Consider the following 16,234-nt stretch of genomic DNA (forward strand, 5'->3'; position numbering starts at 1 on the left):
ACAGATGTTCGGGGTTGGTTCTTTACTCAGCGAGTCGTGAGTTCATGGAATGCCCTGCCAGTAGCAGTGGTGGACTCTCCCTCATTATGGGCATTTAAGTGGGCATTGGATAGGCATATGGAGGATAGTGGGCTAGTGTAGGTTAGGTGGGCTTGGATCGGCGCAACATCGAGGGCCCAAGGGCCTGTACTGCGCTGTATTCTTCTATGTTCTATGTTCTATTGCCCTGATATACTCATGCAAAATATGATTTGGCTGGAATGCACACAAAACAATACCGTTTACTCATTTCTGTACATGTGCCAATAATAAATCAAATCGATTCATTTGGCATATGGGATCCTGTGCTTTATAAATCAAGCTTGATAGTACTAAAGTGCTGACGTTTTGACAAACTTTATAAGACACTGGTTCAGTATCAACTGGAGTACTTTTTTTTTGAAAGGACATTAAGGGATAGAGAGGATGCAGAGAAGATATAGAATAATAGTTCCAGGGCTGAGGAACTTCAGTTCAGGGAACAAGATTGGAAAAATTGGAGTCATCACTTTGGAGAAAAGGCAGCTGATATGATTTTGAACATCTGTAACAAAACTCCTGAGTTAAGACAGAATTGAGAGAAACTGACCCCTTGGCAGAAGGATCAAGAACGAGAAAGTACAGACTGGCCAAAGACGAAAAAATCAGAATGGGGTTAAGTAGGTACAATCTGCAATGTACTGCTTGCAAAGTTGAAGCAAGATTTATTTGAGTTGGATGAACTAAAGTGCTCTGACAGAGATCTGGCACAGCTTATTTTTGTGCTTTAACCGTTTTATAATACCATGCGCTGCTTGTGAGATGTTAAAGGGTTAATTTGTTCTGCTGACATGTAAAAATTGAATGTTTTAGGAGATGTGTTTTTCTGTCTTAAGATAGGATGTGACAATCTAGTCATACTTTGTAAATGCTGCAGTTTAAGAAGTAACCTAATCTCACACTGTTTTAAAGAATAACCTAATCACACATTATTGCTGGAAATAATCTCATCACTTTAGATTGTTTTTGGGTGACACGTGACTCTGGGGGAGTGGCAGGGAGTTGTGTCTTGCGTGCATAATGGACTGATGTAAAATCATGTATGATCAGGGAGACTCGCTTGACATGCTCTGTATGCATCATGAAGAGTGTTAAGAAATCCTCCAAAACTTGTACTTGCTGAAATAAACCGTGGCTGTTCACAGAAGTTGGTGTATTGTAGTTGCATCAAGTGTGTAAGAATCTCAAGAAGGGAACCTCACATTTGATTCCAACATATATGCAGCTTCTCGGTGGATTGAGTAAGTGATTGCCTGCGTGACACTAATGAGATGGTTGGACCGTGCTAGCTAAGATTTGCCTTGATCTCTCTCACTAAACCCACTCAGTCGAGCCCTTGCTCCCTTTGGGGCACCAGACCAGACTGTCAGGTGGGAATAGGATGGAGGAGCCCCCAGGCATGGCTCGTCTGCCAATAACGTTTCAAAATAATGACACCGGTGGCCAGCTATGGTCATAGTGCGGATTTCTGACCTCCTCAGGGACACCTATTCATAACTCACTAGATGTCCAAAAGCCATCTTCTTCCCTAAGCAACTGTCCATAATCAAATGTGCTGCCCATGTAATGGACAATACGGACATCAGCACTGGCAATCCCAGAGCTGATCGAGCTGCCAAAAATATGGCAATAGCTCCCAATTTGATGTGCCCTCTATGAACCGGCAGGCGCTAAATCGATCACCTGCTTTGAAAACAGGCATACCAGACATTGTCCCCGTGCGGCATTTACAGGAGGATGTCCCTGACCCGGAAAAACAAATATAGTGTTCGCACTCTGTGTCAAAAGGCCTCTGCATCACTCCAGTTTGCCAAGCATGTATACCTGATGCTTTGTTACCAATGCTTATTAACTGTAGTCATACTGCTATCCACCTTGGCAAGGAGGGAATGAGAGAGGAAATGCAAAAATACTTTCAGCAGCTAACATCATCATCTCTAAAGTTTCTCCGTTCACAGGTAAAGCACGCCTTTGGACCACCGACCAATCTCCACAATCTGATCCAAGCCCCACTCCACTTACCCAGTTCCCTGGAAAAGTTACCCATTGCACACTCAGCACAAAGTCACATTCCTGGGAACCTTGCTCAGCGCTTCTGAAAGACAACTGACCACAGAATGCATCGCAGCCATTCTGGCAACTCCTGCTCCCCTAGCACCAGCACCGTTTACCTGGAGTAATGGGACACAATGGATTCAATCAGCTCCCAGTCCTGAGTACGAAAAGTGATAAAGCTAACAACATTGAGGAGGAGGTCTGTATGCTTTTTGCCAGTAGCCTTCCTATGGATATTAAATCACGTGGGTTTTCCATTATCTTTCAACTATTTAAGGGATATGAAGGCTCATTGATCAAGCTGACATGAAAATGGCCAGTTGGCTTTGTTACATTTGACAGCAGAGTGGGAGCAGAACCAGCAAAGGATACATTAAATGGCATTCGATTTGATCCCAAAAATCCTCAGACTCCCCAGTTGGAATTTGCAAAGGTGAACACAAAGATGGCCAAAAGCAAACTGATAGCCACACGTAACCCGCAAATATGCATCCTGCCTTGGGAGCATAATTTATTGCACAGGACCCCTATGACCTTGCAGGAACAGCACTGATCCCTGCATCTCCAGAGGCCTGGGCTCCTTATCCACAAATAAACTGACCCCTGCTAAATTGGATTTTGTTTTCAGGTTGGAGTTTACTGAAGGAAATTTTGGATAACTGGCTCGTTTCCACTTAACTTGGAGGGGGTGGAGTGATCACGAAGGACTGTGGATATAAGAACTTTACTGGTGAACACTTTTTTTTCCCCCATGTGGAAGGATCCTATCTACTGCATGGACTGGTAATTCTTGTTGTTATAATCATTGTATGTTGTGTGTCAATAGCTTGCTTAAATACTGGCTATCAGATTCTTATGAATAAGCCAGTAGCACCTTTTTCAGTTCCATTTAGTTGGCTATCATAGAATGATAAAGGAGGGAATAAGATGTTAAAGAATTAACTTGTCCTGCTGACATGTAAGAAATTGCATGTCCTAGGGATATGTTTTTCTGTCTTACGGGCAGGATGGATCGAGCCCTCACTATCACCTGATGAAGGAGCGTCGCTCCGAAAGCCAATGTGCTTCCAATTAAACCTGTTGGACTATAACCTGGTGTTGTGTGATTTTTAATCATACTCTGTAAATGCTGCAGTTTAAGGAATAACCTAAATCACACATTATTTCTGGAAATAATCTAATCACTTTACATTGTTTTTGGGAAGCATGTGACTCTGGGGGAATGGTGGGGGGTTGCATTTTGCATGCATGACTGACTGTGATGTGAAACCCTGTTCAGGGAGCCTCGCTTGACACACTCCGCAACCATCGTGAAGAGTGTTTAGCGATCCTCCAAAAGCTGCGATTGCTGAAATAAGTCGTGGCTGTTCACAGGTTTGCATCAAACGTTCAAGTATTTCAAGAAGGGAACCTCACACTTGGACCGATAATTTGGTACAGGAGGCACTGGCCAAATCCTATCCAATATAAAGACCTCTCTGTACATAACATGATTAGAATTTTTAAATCAATCTTGCAGTTGAGCAAAGTTCGAAACATAAGCACATCCAAGTTAGGGACAGGAGGAGTGGGCCAACAAATCTATTGCTATTTGGTCAGATAATGGCTGATCCAATTCTGGCTTCGACTTTGCTTCCTCTCCTTTCTACTTTTCAAAGTGCTAGTTAGTTTAGTTTAGGTTGAGACAGTGACAGCAGTAATGTCACTGAATGAGTAATCCAGAGCACCAAGCTAGTGTTCTGGGTACCTGGGCTCAAATCCCATCACGGCAGATAGCAAATTTGAAATTAAACAAAAGTATGGAATCAAAGATTTGCTTAGGAGGTGATCATAACCTTTTAGGATTATCGTTAAAAACCCATCTGATCCACTAATACCCTTCAGGTAAAGAAATCTGCCATCCTTAATTGGTCTAGCCTCCAGCCAACACCACAGCATTATGGTTCACTCAAATGCCCTCGCAGCAATTAGGGATGAGTATTAAATACTAGCCTAGTCAGCAAGACCCACATTCCATGAACAAGTAAAACCCATCAAAACCCAGTGAGTTGGGAATTGCCACATTTTTGCAAAATAACTTGCCCGACATCACTATTAGCTACACAAAACTGAATTTTCATGTCTAATCTCCCTGTACATTTTATAAACTTGCTGATAGCGAATGTGTTTTGGAATATTGAAGTCTTGTTTTAAATTTTTTATCTTACTTTCCTTTTTACCTCTTTCTTTCAAGCTTTCTTTCCCTATATTTTCTTTTCAGTAACAGATTTGAATTTAATCACTTTTAATCATATTCACACTCTTATTACTCAATCCTCAAATCACATTAGCTGAGTACAGTGCATAGTTTACCCTGCAGTTCAAAGATTCACAATCATCTGCTGCCTCACCTATCAGTGAATGGTCCCAGTAACATTGCCCTCCTCCAGCAAACCCCAGTCCAATATTTATCTATCTCTGCTAAAATAAAAGGCTGTTAGTCTCTATAAACATGCATGGTTTTAACAAAAATGAATAAATAAGCTATTAGGATTCCTGAAGAAGGGTTCATGCCCGAAACGTCGATTCTCCTGCTCCTTGGATGCTGCCTGACCTGCTGCGCTTTTCCAGCAACACAGCTCTAAATAAGCAAATAGACCTGCTAACATACAGCAATGACAAAGCTTTTCAGTGCTTCGGGTTGAAAAGTGAAAAGCAACTCCACTTCAAAATTTCATATTGTTCAAATTCAAAGAAATAATCTAAAATCTCTTTATATTGCAGTACTTGGCATGTTCATGATTGGTTTCATTTACATGGTCTACTACCTCAGATATGCTATGAAACATCAGGAGGCAAGATAGCAAACACTCACACTGAAGAAACCAAATTCTTCCAAACTCCAGTGCAAAAATAAGAGGCACCTTGATTCAAACATATCAGGGGTCGAGAAGTATTGCAAGGTCGACATAGAAAGGTTGCTTCCACGTATGGAAGAATCTAGGACTAGGGTTCACTGTTAAAAAAAAAAATCCATCTAAAACAGATGTGGCAAATTCTTTTCTCTCACGAGTCTTTGAAATTTTCTTCTCGAAAGGATGGCAGAAGCAAAGTTCTTGGATATTTAGCAAGTAAATAATAGAAACATAATTGTTAAGCAAGGATGCAAAAGATTATTAGCGATAGGTGGGAATGCGGATTTGAGGTTTCAATCAGATCAGTAATATCCTATTGAGTGGCAGAGAAGACATGAGTGGTTAAATGGTTTACTCTGGTTTCTTATGAGGTTTGTGCTCCTAACCACTACATAAACCTACCACAAGGATGGACTGGTGCAATATTGACATCTGGAAGATGAAGACAATTTTACACATGAAGTAACTACTATTTTCTTCTTTATTCTCAATCAAAATTATAGTGAGCCCTGGAAGTTAAAGACATTTATGGGAATTTCCTTCAGTATCTTCATTTTCAGAGAGTGGTCAAGGTTTGCATTCCACACAATCCAGTAGTTTTAGTCAAACTATATAAAGATGAATTCATAGAACAAGAAATGTGAAGTGGGCCGGTCATTTGTTAGAGCAGGCTCTGTCATTCATTGCAATTGTATCTTATTACTTACTTGAGCTTCACCTTTCCATTCTCCTATCCCTCAACACTCTCGATGTCCAAAATTCTGTTGAATATTTGTTTATTTATATTCAGCATCTCTACTTTTCTGGTATTGAGAATTAAAAAGATTCATGACTCAGTGAAGAAACTTCTCAACTCAGTTCTTGATGGTCACTCAGGTGTTGAAACTATACCTATTTCAGATCCCAGAGTCAGAGCAAATACCTGTCAACTGCTTAAGAATTTCGTTAAGGTTCAATGAAATAATTGAATACTTTCAAACTCATCTACTCAAGACCCCTCATCCTCGGAATCAGTGAGCTGTACATCTTTGGTCAATGAGACCAGAAATGTACATTGTGTTCCATATGTGGCTCCAACAAAATTGCAAGGAGGCCTTCTTCATTGAAAAGCAATTGTAACGTAACATAACATTTGCTTTCTTACTCTGTCATGCTAACTTTTGTCGAGTTATGTACAAGTGTATCCAGGTCCTTACACAGTCCAAACTTTTGCAGTTCCTCACTGTTTAAATAAATATTCTGCTTTTCTATATTTCCCCAAAGTAGATGACATTAAACATTTCCACATTAGATTCCATTCATTACTTTCTTAAAAGTCACCAAAACTTGTGGGTTTTTTTCCAGCCTGTTCGCGTCCTTCAGACAGGATACTTTCCTTCTCAACTTGATATTGTCAGCTAGATAGAATTTCATACATTATATGCTTTTCCCCCTCCCACCGAGTCACAGATAGTGATTGTAAATGATAGAGGCCCCATTCACTGATCCTCACAGTGGCTCACTACTTGCAGTCTGCCAACCTGAAGGGCATATGCACGTATTTTGCTTTGTGTCCACTAACTAGTCCTCAAATTTCTATTCCACAATTCAGCACTTGTAAATTTTCTAAAACAACCAATGCTTTTTGAAAATCCAAACACACTACAACCATTACCTTCTCAGGCCTATTCCTCTCCCTGGCAACTTTCTGAAGGGGAACTAGAATTAAATTAGACAAAACTAAATATGACATATTATTCTGGGATCTGAACTGTCCAGCAATAATATCAACTGAGATCATAACAAAAGGTTCACATCCCACAAGATTATTATTCAAGCTGATGCTGATATCTAAGCTCTCATAAGTCTTGCTAATCCGTCATTAATACTTGTTGATTGACACTTGTAAAGTAATACCTTAATTTATTTTTTTTAATCCTAGTTTTAAAATTCTTTCATGATCTTGCTCTTAATTGTTACAATGATCTCCCCAACTTTCACAACCTTTGAGTACTGGGAAATTTGCTGTCTAATCTGGTTTCTTGAATAACCCATGATCTTTATCACTATTTGCAGCTTTGCCTTCAGCTGTCTGGGCCCAAAACTTCAGAGTTCCAGATCTACAATTTGTGAATATCTTATGATGTTTCATTGCATAAAACCATTATATAAGTAAGTTGTTGCTGTGGTTGAATATTTCTACCCTTAAGATGTTCCTTGCAACCTATTATTTTGACCCTTCAAAAATTTTAGTCATCTACCCAAAAACCACCTAACATTGGCTAGAGATCAAATTTTGCTTTATCATACTCTTACGAAGTGCCCTATGATGCTTTATTATAGTACAATGCACAGTTACAAACCAGACTTCATAACAATCTTTCAGTTGCAATTTCAGAAGTAAATTAATCAAACACTTCTTTGCCCTTTTCTAAATCCATGCTGATTTAGCTAATTTATGTGGGTGGACTGGCAAAATTGGTGTTCTTCTCCTTAAAAAGAAATGCGAGGAGGCTTGATCCAGGTGTTCAAACGTCATGTGAGTCTAGAAAGAGTCGATAGACAAGCACTTTTGTGGTGCAGTGGTGTCTCTATCTCTGAACCACAAGGCCTAGGTTCAAGTCCCACCTGTTTCATACATTTGCAATAATGACATCTCTGAACAGTTTGATCAGAAAATAACCAGAGTAGAGATCGAGAAATTGGCCTATTGACAGAACAGTCATAAAGAAAGACATTGAATTACAAACAACACAAGGAAAAAACACTCTCAACAAGTGGTTATGTTGTAGAATGAACTGCTTCTGGATAATGGAGACAAAGTCTAACAGTTTTTCAAATGGAATGGGATAAGCATTGGAAGAAAATAAAATGCATATGTAGTAGAAATGTTTGGGGCTGGGATGCATACATTGGTCAAATTGTTGAGTCAAATTAATTAAAAACTGACCTGCAAAGTCAAAAAGCATGCATATCAATTTTAAGAGTTTGCAAATTAGATTGATCAGCAAAACAAACAGGATCATTTACCAGTTGTCCAAAAGGAAAGAATCATAGAATCCCTACAACGCAAAAGCAAGCTCGTTGAGTCCACACTGACCCTCTGAAAAGCATACCACCCATACCTAACTCTCTACCATATACCCGTAGCTCTACAATTTCCAATTCTCAATCCACCAAATCTGCACATACTTAGACAAAAGGATCAAAAACCTGGTGTAGATCAACATTATCAGTTAAATGTTAACTTCAGCAAGGAATGGAGAGTCAAAGACCAAGCAGTGCTCACTTTCCAAAATACTTGCACAAAATTCGGCACTAATTGCTCTATCACAGGCCCAATGCAAAAATCTTAAAGACAAGCACAGGTATGGCAAACTGTGCACTAAACTAATATCAAGCAAATTTAAGACAAAGTCAGCAAATCACTGGAATGTTTGGAATATCCAAACTACAGAAGTATACTGTAAATGGCAGAACAGTTAGAAATATTAATATTCACAGGGATCAAGGTGCACAGGTCCACAGTTCCCTGAAAGTGACAACACAAGTGGATAAACATAGATGCATACAAAACAGGTGCAGGAGTGGTCCATTCAGTCCTTCAAGCCCACACCACCATTCAATTTGAGCATGACTGACCATGCAATTTCAGTATCACCCCATTCCAGCTTTCTTTCAGCTGCAAGGACCACATCTATCTCCCTTTGAAAATATCTAATAAGCTGGCCACAGGTTCACAACTCTGAGTGAAGAATTCTTCCGTGTCGGTCCTGAATGGCTTACCTCTTGCTCTTAGACTATGACCCCTAGTTCTGGACTTCCCAACAATTGGAACAATCTTCGCACATCTAGCCTGTCCAGTCCCTCAGGACTTTGTGTTTCTGAGATCCTTTCTATAATCGTTTAAATTCCAAATGAGCCCCACGCTCAGGAGCCAAATGCTGCCATACGCACCATCTTGGATTGTGTGGAACCTTGTCAAAAGTCTTTTGACAGTCCAAATGCACAACATCCACCGATTCACCTTTATCCACTCACATCCTCAAAAGTCCAGAAGATTTGTCAAGCATAAATTTCCCTTTCGTGAATCCATACTGACTTGGACCGATTCTGTCACCACTTTCCAAATACTCAGTTATTACATTTTTAATAATTGACTCCAGCATTTTCCCCACCACCGATGTCAGGCTAACCAGCCAATAAATCGCCATTATCTCTTACCCTCCTTTTTTCAAAAAAAAAAATGCGAGGTGACATTAGCTACCCTCCAGTTCAGTGGAACACTTCCAAAGCCTACAGAATGCTGGAAAATGCTCACCAATGCATCCACTATTTCTTGGGCCACTTCAAGTACTCTGGGATGCAGAACATCAGACCCTGGGGATTTATCAGGTTTTAATCCTACCAATTTTCCAAATATCATTTCCTGACAAAAAGGAGTTTCTTCAGTTCCACCTTCATGCTTGACCCTCTGTCTCCTAGCATTGCCAGAAGGTTACTTGTGCGGCCCTTAGTGAAGGCAGATCCAAAGTATTTGTTCAACTGGTGTGCCATCTTTGTTGTCCATTATGAATTCACTTGACGAACTGTGAGGGACATATTTGTCTTCACCAGTCTTTTTCTCTTCAGGTAACCATTTTTGTCTTCAACAGTCACAGCATCGAGTACAAAAATTGGCAAATCATATTGCAGCTGAACAGAACTTCAGTTCGGCCACATTTGAAATATTGCATACAGTTCTGGTCGCTACACTACAAGTAGACTTTGGCAGAGTACAGAAGAGGTTTACCATGATGTTGTCTGATCCAGACGGTATGAACTATGAGTACAGACTAAATAAGCTTGGCTGTTTTCATTTCAATGCCAGAGGTGGAGAGTGACCTAGCATAGATAAAATATAGATAGTTGGAATTTTCTTTCTACCCTGGCGGTGGAAAGTTCAGTTACTGGGAAACATTGATTTAAGGTAAAGGGGTACATTTAAGGACATAAGAAACATTTTTTTTAAACATAGAGGGTGGCAAAGAGTCTAGAATATGCTGACAGAAGAGGAGATGGTAAAGGCAGACAAAATAGCAAGGTTTAAGAGGCAGGGAATAGAAGGATACGGACTGTATACTGTACAGGGAAATGGTTTGTGGTTTAGAAAGGCATTGTGTCAGAGTCATGTGGAGAGTTAAAAACAGTTCAACCAGTCCACGCTGAACATAATCCCAAATGAGAGTCCCGCCTGTCTGCGCCTGGCCCATATCCCTCCAAACCTTTCCTATACAGGTACTTACTCAAATGTTGGTGCAGGATTGGTCCGCTGATGGGCCTGTTCCTATGTTGTACTGTTCTTTTTCAAAAAAAAAACAAAGAACAAAGTGCCAAACGCTGTCATTTGGCACAAAACACTCTAGTAATCAATACCCAGGTTGAGTTGGTCAGGTGATCAATCACTAACAGCAAAGGTCCTGCCAGGAAATTTCAACAACCATGTTATAAAATCAAATCTCTGCTGGTCACAGTGTTTGCACTCTATCAACAACTTCCCTTCCATTGAGAGATTTCAATTCCTAATTAATTTTTGATTCAAATCTTTTGGGTGTATAAGATGGTAATCAGATTATATAGAAAATAAGACCAGGAATAGGCCAGTTAGCCTTTAAGCTTTTATCTAGATGATTGAGATCATGGATTTTGAGGATACTCAGTTGCTGCAGTATATTTCATAAATGAAACACGTTGCTGCTAGTTGTATGCTCAGTGGTGGAAAGGGGTGAATATTTAAGATAATAGATGGGGTACCACTGAAGCAGACTGCTTTGTTCTAGACTACACTAAATGCAGCTCTTAATGGAGCTACAAGGAGAAAGTGAATACTGCAGATGCTGGAGATCAGAATAAAGAGTGTGGTGCTGGAAAAGCACAGCAGGTGAGGCAGCATCCGAGGAGCAGGAGAATCAATGTTTCAGGCAAACGTCCTTAATCAGCTCTTGCCCCAAATGCCAATGCTTCTCGGATACTGCCTGATCTGCTGTGCTTTTCCAGCACCACACACTTGACTCTTAATGGAGCTACCCCCAACCATCTGAGAAGTCAGAGTGCAGTTACTGATCACAGAATGCCCAGCTTCAGATGTGCTCTTGTACCCACCCTGTTTACACGGTTTGTCCAGTTCCGCTTCCAGTCAATTGTAAACCCCAGTGTGATGAGAATTTCAAGAAAAAGCACAGATGGAACAATAAAGGCGGATCTGTCAAGCGACATCCATGTGTCATACAATAGTAATAAAAATCTTGAATGCATACTTACAAAACTTTTTCAAATAGACAAGTCAAGCATTCTTCTTGCTTTTCCTCACAATCCAAAAGTACCTACCTTCAACACTTAAGGAACTCATCTTTGATTCTAAGAAATCAAATAACGTGCTTGGTGCAGATGGCCTTGCATTTGTTAAATTGTCATCATCTTCGGGTCTTGACCTGCCTCTACCTCTTCCTTTTCCTAAAGGAATGTCCAACAGATGAAAGCAAACTAGTTAAGAAAGAACACGTAAGTGAATACTGTGCATTAACCTTCAATACATTAATATATTGTATGCAGATTATTATTTAAAACAATATTTTAGAATCACAAAGAATGGCTCAGGTCTTCTAAAAATGGCAGCAGCTAAATTAAAAACATCTGATGTACTATTCAGTCTCAGAAGAGTAATAGCAAGCCCTCATCCACAACATTTAAGTATTTAGAGATAACAATGTTCAATTGTTAGGGCTCCAGTAAATTATTTTTATAGATCGAACGAACAGAGAGTGTATTATCTTATACCTTCTCTCCCTTTCAAATCCCTACCTACACTTCACTGATGTTCATTGGCTTACACTGGTTTCCAAGGTAGCAGATCCAATATTCTCCAACTCTTGAATACTTGGAAATTGAATAGCTATTGTGGATATTGGGTTGAGAAGCAATCAAGTCAGCATGGTTTCATCAAGGGGAGGTCATGCTCGACAGGTCTGTTAGAATTCTTTGAGGAATTAACAAGTAGGTTAGACCAAGGATAGCCAATGGATGTTATCGATCTGGACATCCAAAAGGTCTTTGATAAGTGCCACACAGAAGGCTGCTGAGTCAGATAAAGGCCCATGGTGATAGAGGAAAGGCACTAGCATGGATAAAAGATTGGCTGTTTGGCAGAAGGCAAAGAGTGGGGATAAAAAGGTCCTTCTCAGGATGAAAGCCAGTGACTAGTGGTGTTCCACAAGAGTCAGTGTTGGCACCACAGCTTTTCACTTTATACATTAACAATTTGGATGAAGGAACTGAAGGCTTTCTGGTTACGTATGCAGATGATACAAAGATAGGTGGAGGGGCAGGTAGTATTGAGGATGCAGGGAGGCTGCAGAAAGATTTAGACAGGTTAGAAAAGTGGGCTAAGAAGTGGCAGATGAAATACAGTGTGGGAAAGTTGAGATCACGCACTTCGGCAGGAAGAGGAGGCATGAATTATTTTCTAAATGGGGAGAAAATTCAGAAATCTGGAGTACAAAGAGGATTTGGGGGAGTTCTCGTCCAGGATTTTAAGATAAACTTGCAGGTTGAGTCAGTAATAAGGAAGCAAATACAATGCTGTCATTCATCTTGAGAGGACTTGAATATAAAAAGCAATGTACATCTGAGGCTTTAGAAGGCGCTGGTCAGACAACATTTAGAGCACTGAAAGCAAATTTGGGCCCCATACCTCAAGAAGGATGTACTGGCCCTGGAGCGGGTCCAGAGGTGGTTCACAAGAATGACCACAGGAACAAAAAGCTTAACATGTGCCTTTGAGGGCTCTGGGACTATAGTTTAGAAGGATATGGGGGGGGGAAATCTGATGGAAATGTTCAGAATACTGAATGGCCTGGACAGAGTGGAAGGTGGGAAGACTTTCCATTGGCAGGAGAGACGACGACCCAAAGGCACAGCCGTACAGTAAAGGGAAGACCCACTAAAACAGAGGCAAGGGGAAACGTCTTTAGCCAGAGAGTGGTGAATCTGTGGACTTCATTTTGACAGAGGGCCTGTGGAGGTCAGGTCACTGAGTATATTTAAGAGAGATAGATAAGTTCTTGATTGCCATGGGGATCAAGGGTTATGGGAAGAAAGCGGGAAAGTGGGGTTGAAAAACCTATCGGCCATGATCGAATGGCGGAGTAGACTTGATGGGCCGAATGGCCTAATTTCTACTCCTTTGGTCTTACAGTCTTAATTACGCGAATTTCAGTATATCTGATGAAAGAGTGTGGCGAGGCAGATGCAACCCTGATAATAAAGTCATGATACAGGCATAAGGATGAAACAGTGGGAAAGATAAAGGAAGGAAGGATCCATGTTTGGAGAACCTAGGTGTTGAAACATCTCAGGTAGGAAATAAGAGCTTTGCACAAAACTGGGGTCTGGGCAAGGGGAGAGAAAAATAAGAGGCAGGAGTCAAAATAGCCATAAAAAAAGAGTCATGGTCTTCAGTAAAAGAGCAATCTAAGTACAATTACGCAGAACAATTACATGAGAATCGGACAGAGAATTTAGCAACGGTTATGGGGCATAATATCCTGGGGAAAATGTTAAGCTCATCTGCACAAAGCATTCATGATAAAATGGGTTACTTATTAACACAGATAAAACTAATAGGTTTAACCTGTCATCATAGAGACATGATTATGTCGTGACAAAGGTTGGAATAGTTCAGGATACTTCATTTTAAAAACAAACATTTATGCAAAATTAAGATGGACATGGGCTGAAGATATAGGATAAGAGATAGACACGAAGCAGAAAGAGCCTTAACATGAAAAAAAATTGATCAGAATCAATTTAAGTGGAGATAAGATGTAGGGAGCAGAAAGCAAACACGTGATGAAATCACAGACCTCCAAAAGGGGCAGCACAGTGGCTCAGTACCAGGGACCCAGGCTAGATTCCAGCCTTGGGTGACAGTCGGTATAGAGTTCATACTTTCTCATGTCATGCATTTCCTCCGTGCGCTACAGTTTCACCCACAATCCGAAATATCATAGAATCCCTACAGCGTAGAAGCAGACCATTCGGCCCATTGAGTCCACACTGCCTCTCCGAAGAGCATCTAACCAAGACCCACCCCAACCCTATCCCTGTAGCCCTGCATTCCCAGCTAGCCTGAATATCCCTGAATACTACCTGGCAATTTAGCATGGCCAATCCACCTAACTTGTACATATTTGGATAAAAGCAGGGATGAGAGGGTGAGGGAGTGGATGCTCTTTGGAGGGTCAGTGTACTCTCGATGGGCTGTATGGGCCTGCTTCCACTACAGAAATTCTTTGATTAAAAGAGTAGTGATCATGTTAGGCAAAGTTTGAGACATAAAAGATAATCAGAGGGTTAGATAGGTTGGACAGTGACAGCCTTTTTCTTCGGATGGCAATGGATAGCATGAGGGGACACAGCTTTAAATTGAGGGGTGATAAATATAGGACAGATGTCAGACGTAGGTTCTTTACTCAGAGCAGGAGTGTGGAACATACTGCCTGCAACAGTAGTAGATTAGATTAGATTACATTACAGTGTGGAAACAGGCCCTTCGGCCCAACAAGTCCACACCGACCCGCCGAAGCGTAACCCACCCATACCCCTACATTTACCCTTTACCTAACACTACGGGCAATTTAGCATGGCCAATTCACCTAACCTGCACATCTTTGGACTGTGGGAGGAAACCGGAGCACCCGGAGGAATCCCACGCAGACACGGGGAGAACGTGCAAACTCCACACAGTCAGTCGCCTGAGGCGGGAATTGAACCCGGGTCTCTGGCGCTGTGAGGCAGCAGTGCTAACCACTGTGCCACTGTGCCGCCCACACTCGTCAACTTTAAGGGCATTTAAAATGGTCATTGGGTAGACATATGAATAAGAATGAAATAGGTGTAGCTTAGATGGGCTTCAGATTGGTTCCACAGGTCAACGCAACATCAAGGGCCGAGGGTCCTAAACTGCGCTGCAATGTTCCCTGATCTAAAGTGTAGTTCAGGAGGTTTGCTATGAATGCAGGATAATATGGAAACCAGAGCTTTAATCTTCACAAAGGTGATGTAAAACAAATGTGCACTATTAGGGTGGAGTTTAAGTTCATTCATGAGAGTTTTCTAAATAGTTGGGGAAGCTCAATCATAAATAGGCTCAAAGCAAGATAAGAAAAGATTTTTAATCGTGACTGACATCAAGAGCTATGGGGATAGTTCAAGAATATGACTGCCATAGAGAATTGTTCAAAATCTAGAATGCTGGAGGAAAGGCCAACACCTGCCTTTATGTTCCTAATAAAAGTGGTAATACCATGGCGAACAAGAGAAACTAAAAGTTAACATTACATTAAAGTCTTTTAAAAAAGCGCTCGAGAAATAAATAAGCTTGAAGATCAAGAGGATTTCAGAATTTAATGAAGGATGACCAAGAAGATCATCCTTCAAGTTAAGAACAAAATTAAATCTATGGTATTGAATGACATAGCGTCGGATGATGTGGAGTCTGTGTGGGTGGAATTGAGGAACCACAAAGGCAAGAAAAACATAATTGGAGTTATGTACAGACCTCCTAACAGTGGTCAGGACCAGGGACGCAACATGTACCGGGAAATAGAGAAGGCATGTCAGAAAGGCAAGGTTACATTGATCATGGGAGACTTCAATATGCAGGTGGACTGGGTAAATAATGTTGCTAGTGGATCTAAAGAAAGGGAATTCATGGAATGCTTACAGGATGGCTTTTTGGAACAGCTTGTCATGGAGCCCACAAGAGAGCAGGCTATTCTGGACCTAGTACTTTGCAATGAACCAGACTCTATAAAAGATCTTAAAGTAAGGGAACCCTTAGGAAGTAGCGACCATAATATGATAGAGTTCAGTCTGGAGTTTGAAAGGGAGAAGGCAAAATCGGATGTAATGGTGTTACAGTTGAATAAAGGTAATTATGAGGGCATGAGAGAGGAACTGACTAAAATAGACTGGAAGCAGAGGCTAACCAGGAAGACAGTAGAGCAAAAATGGCAGGAGTTTATAGGTATAATTGAGGACACTGTACAGAGGATCACTCCCAAGAAAAGAAAGATTAACCGGGGAGGGATTAGACAACCTTGGCTGACAAAGGAAGTCAGGAAATGTATTAAAGAAAAAGAGAGATCCTATAAAGTGGCTAAGAACAGTGGGAAATCAGAAGAGTGGGA

At 40.9% G+C, this 16,234-nt stretch overlaps 1 protein-coding gene across 3 annotated transcripts in view; it reads right to left on the reverse strand.

Moving 5' to 3' along the window:
- tdrd3 (tudor domain containing 3) overlaps nt 1-16,234 on the reverse strand; it is a 143,112-nt gene that overhangs the window by 65,498 nt on the left and 61,380 nt on the right. For all 3 annotated transcript variants that reach the window (XM_043691162.1, XM_043691163.1, XM_043691164.1), the window contains exon 10: nt 11,373-11,498. In XM_043691162.1, the coding sequence (XP_043547097.1) occupies nt 11,373-11,498 (126 nt within the window). The remainder of the gene's footprint in view (nt 1-11,372; nt 11,499-16,234) is intronic.

This window comes from Chiloscyllium plagiosum, chromosome 6 (genome assembly GCF_004010195.1).
Source record: "Chiloscyllium plagiosum isolate BGI_BamShark_2017 chromosome 6, ASM401019v2, whole genome shotgun sequence".
NCBI classification, from domain to species: domain Eukaryota; kingdom Metazoa; phylum Chordata; class Chondrichthyes; order Orectolobiformes; family Hemiscylliidae; genus Chiloscyllium; species Chiloscyllium plagiosum.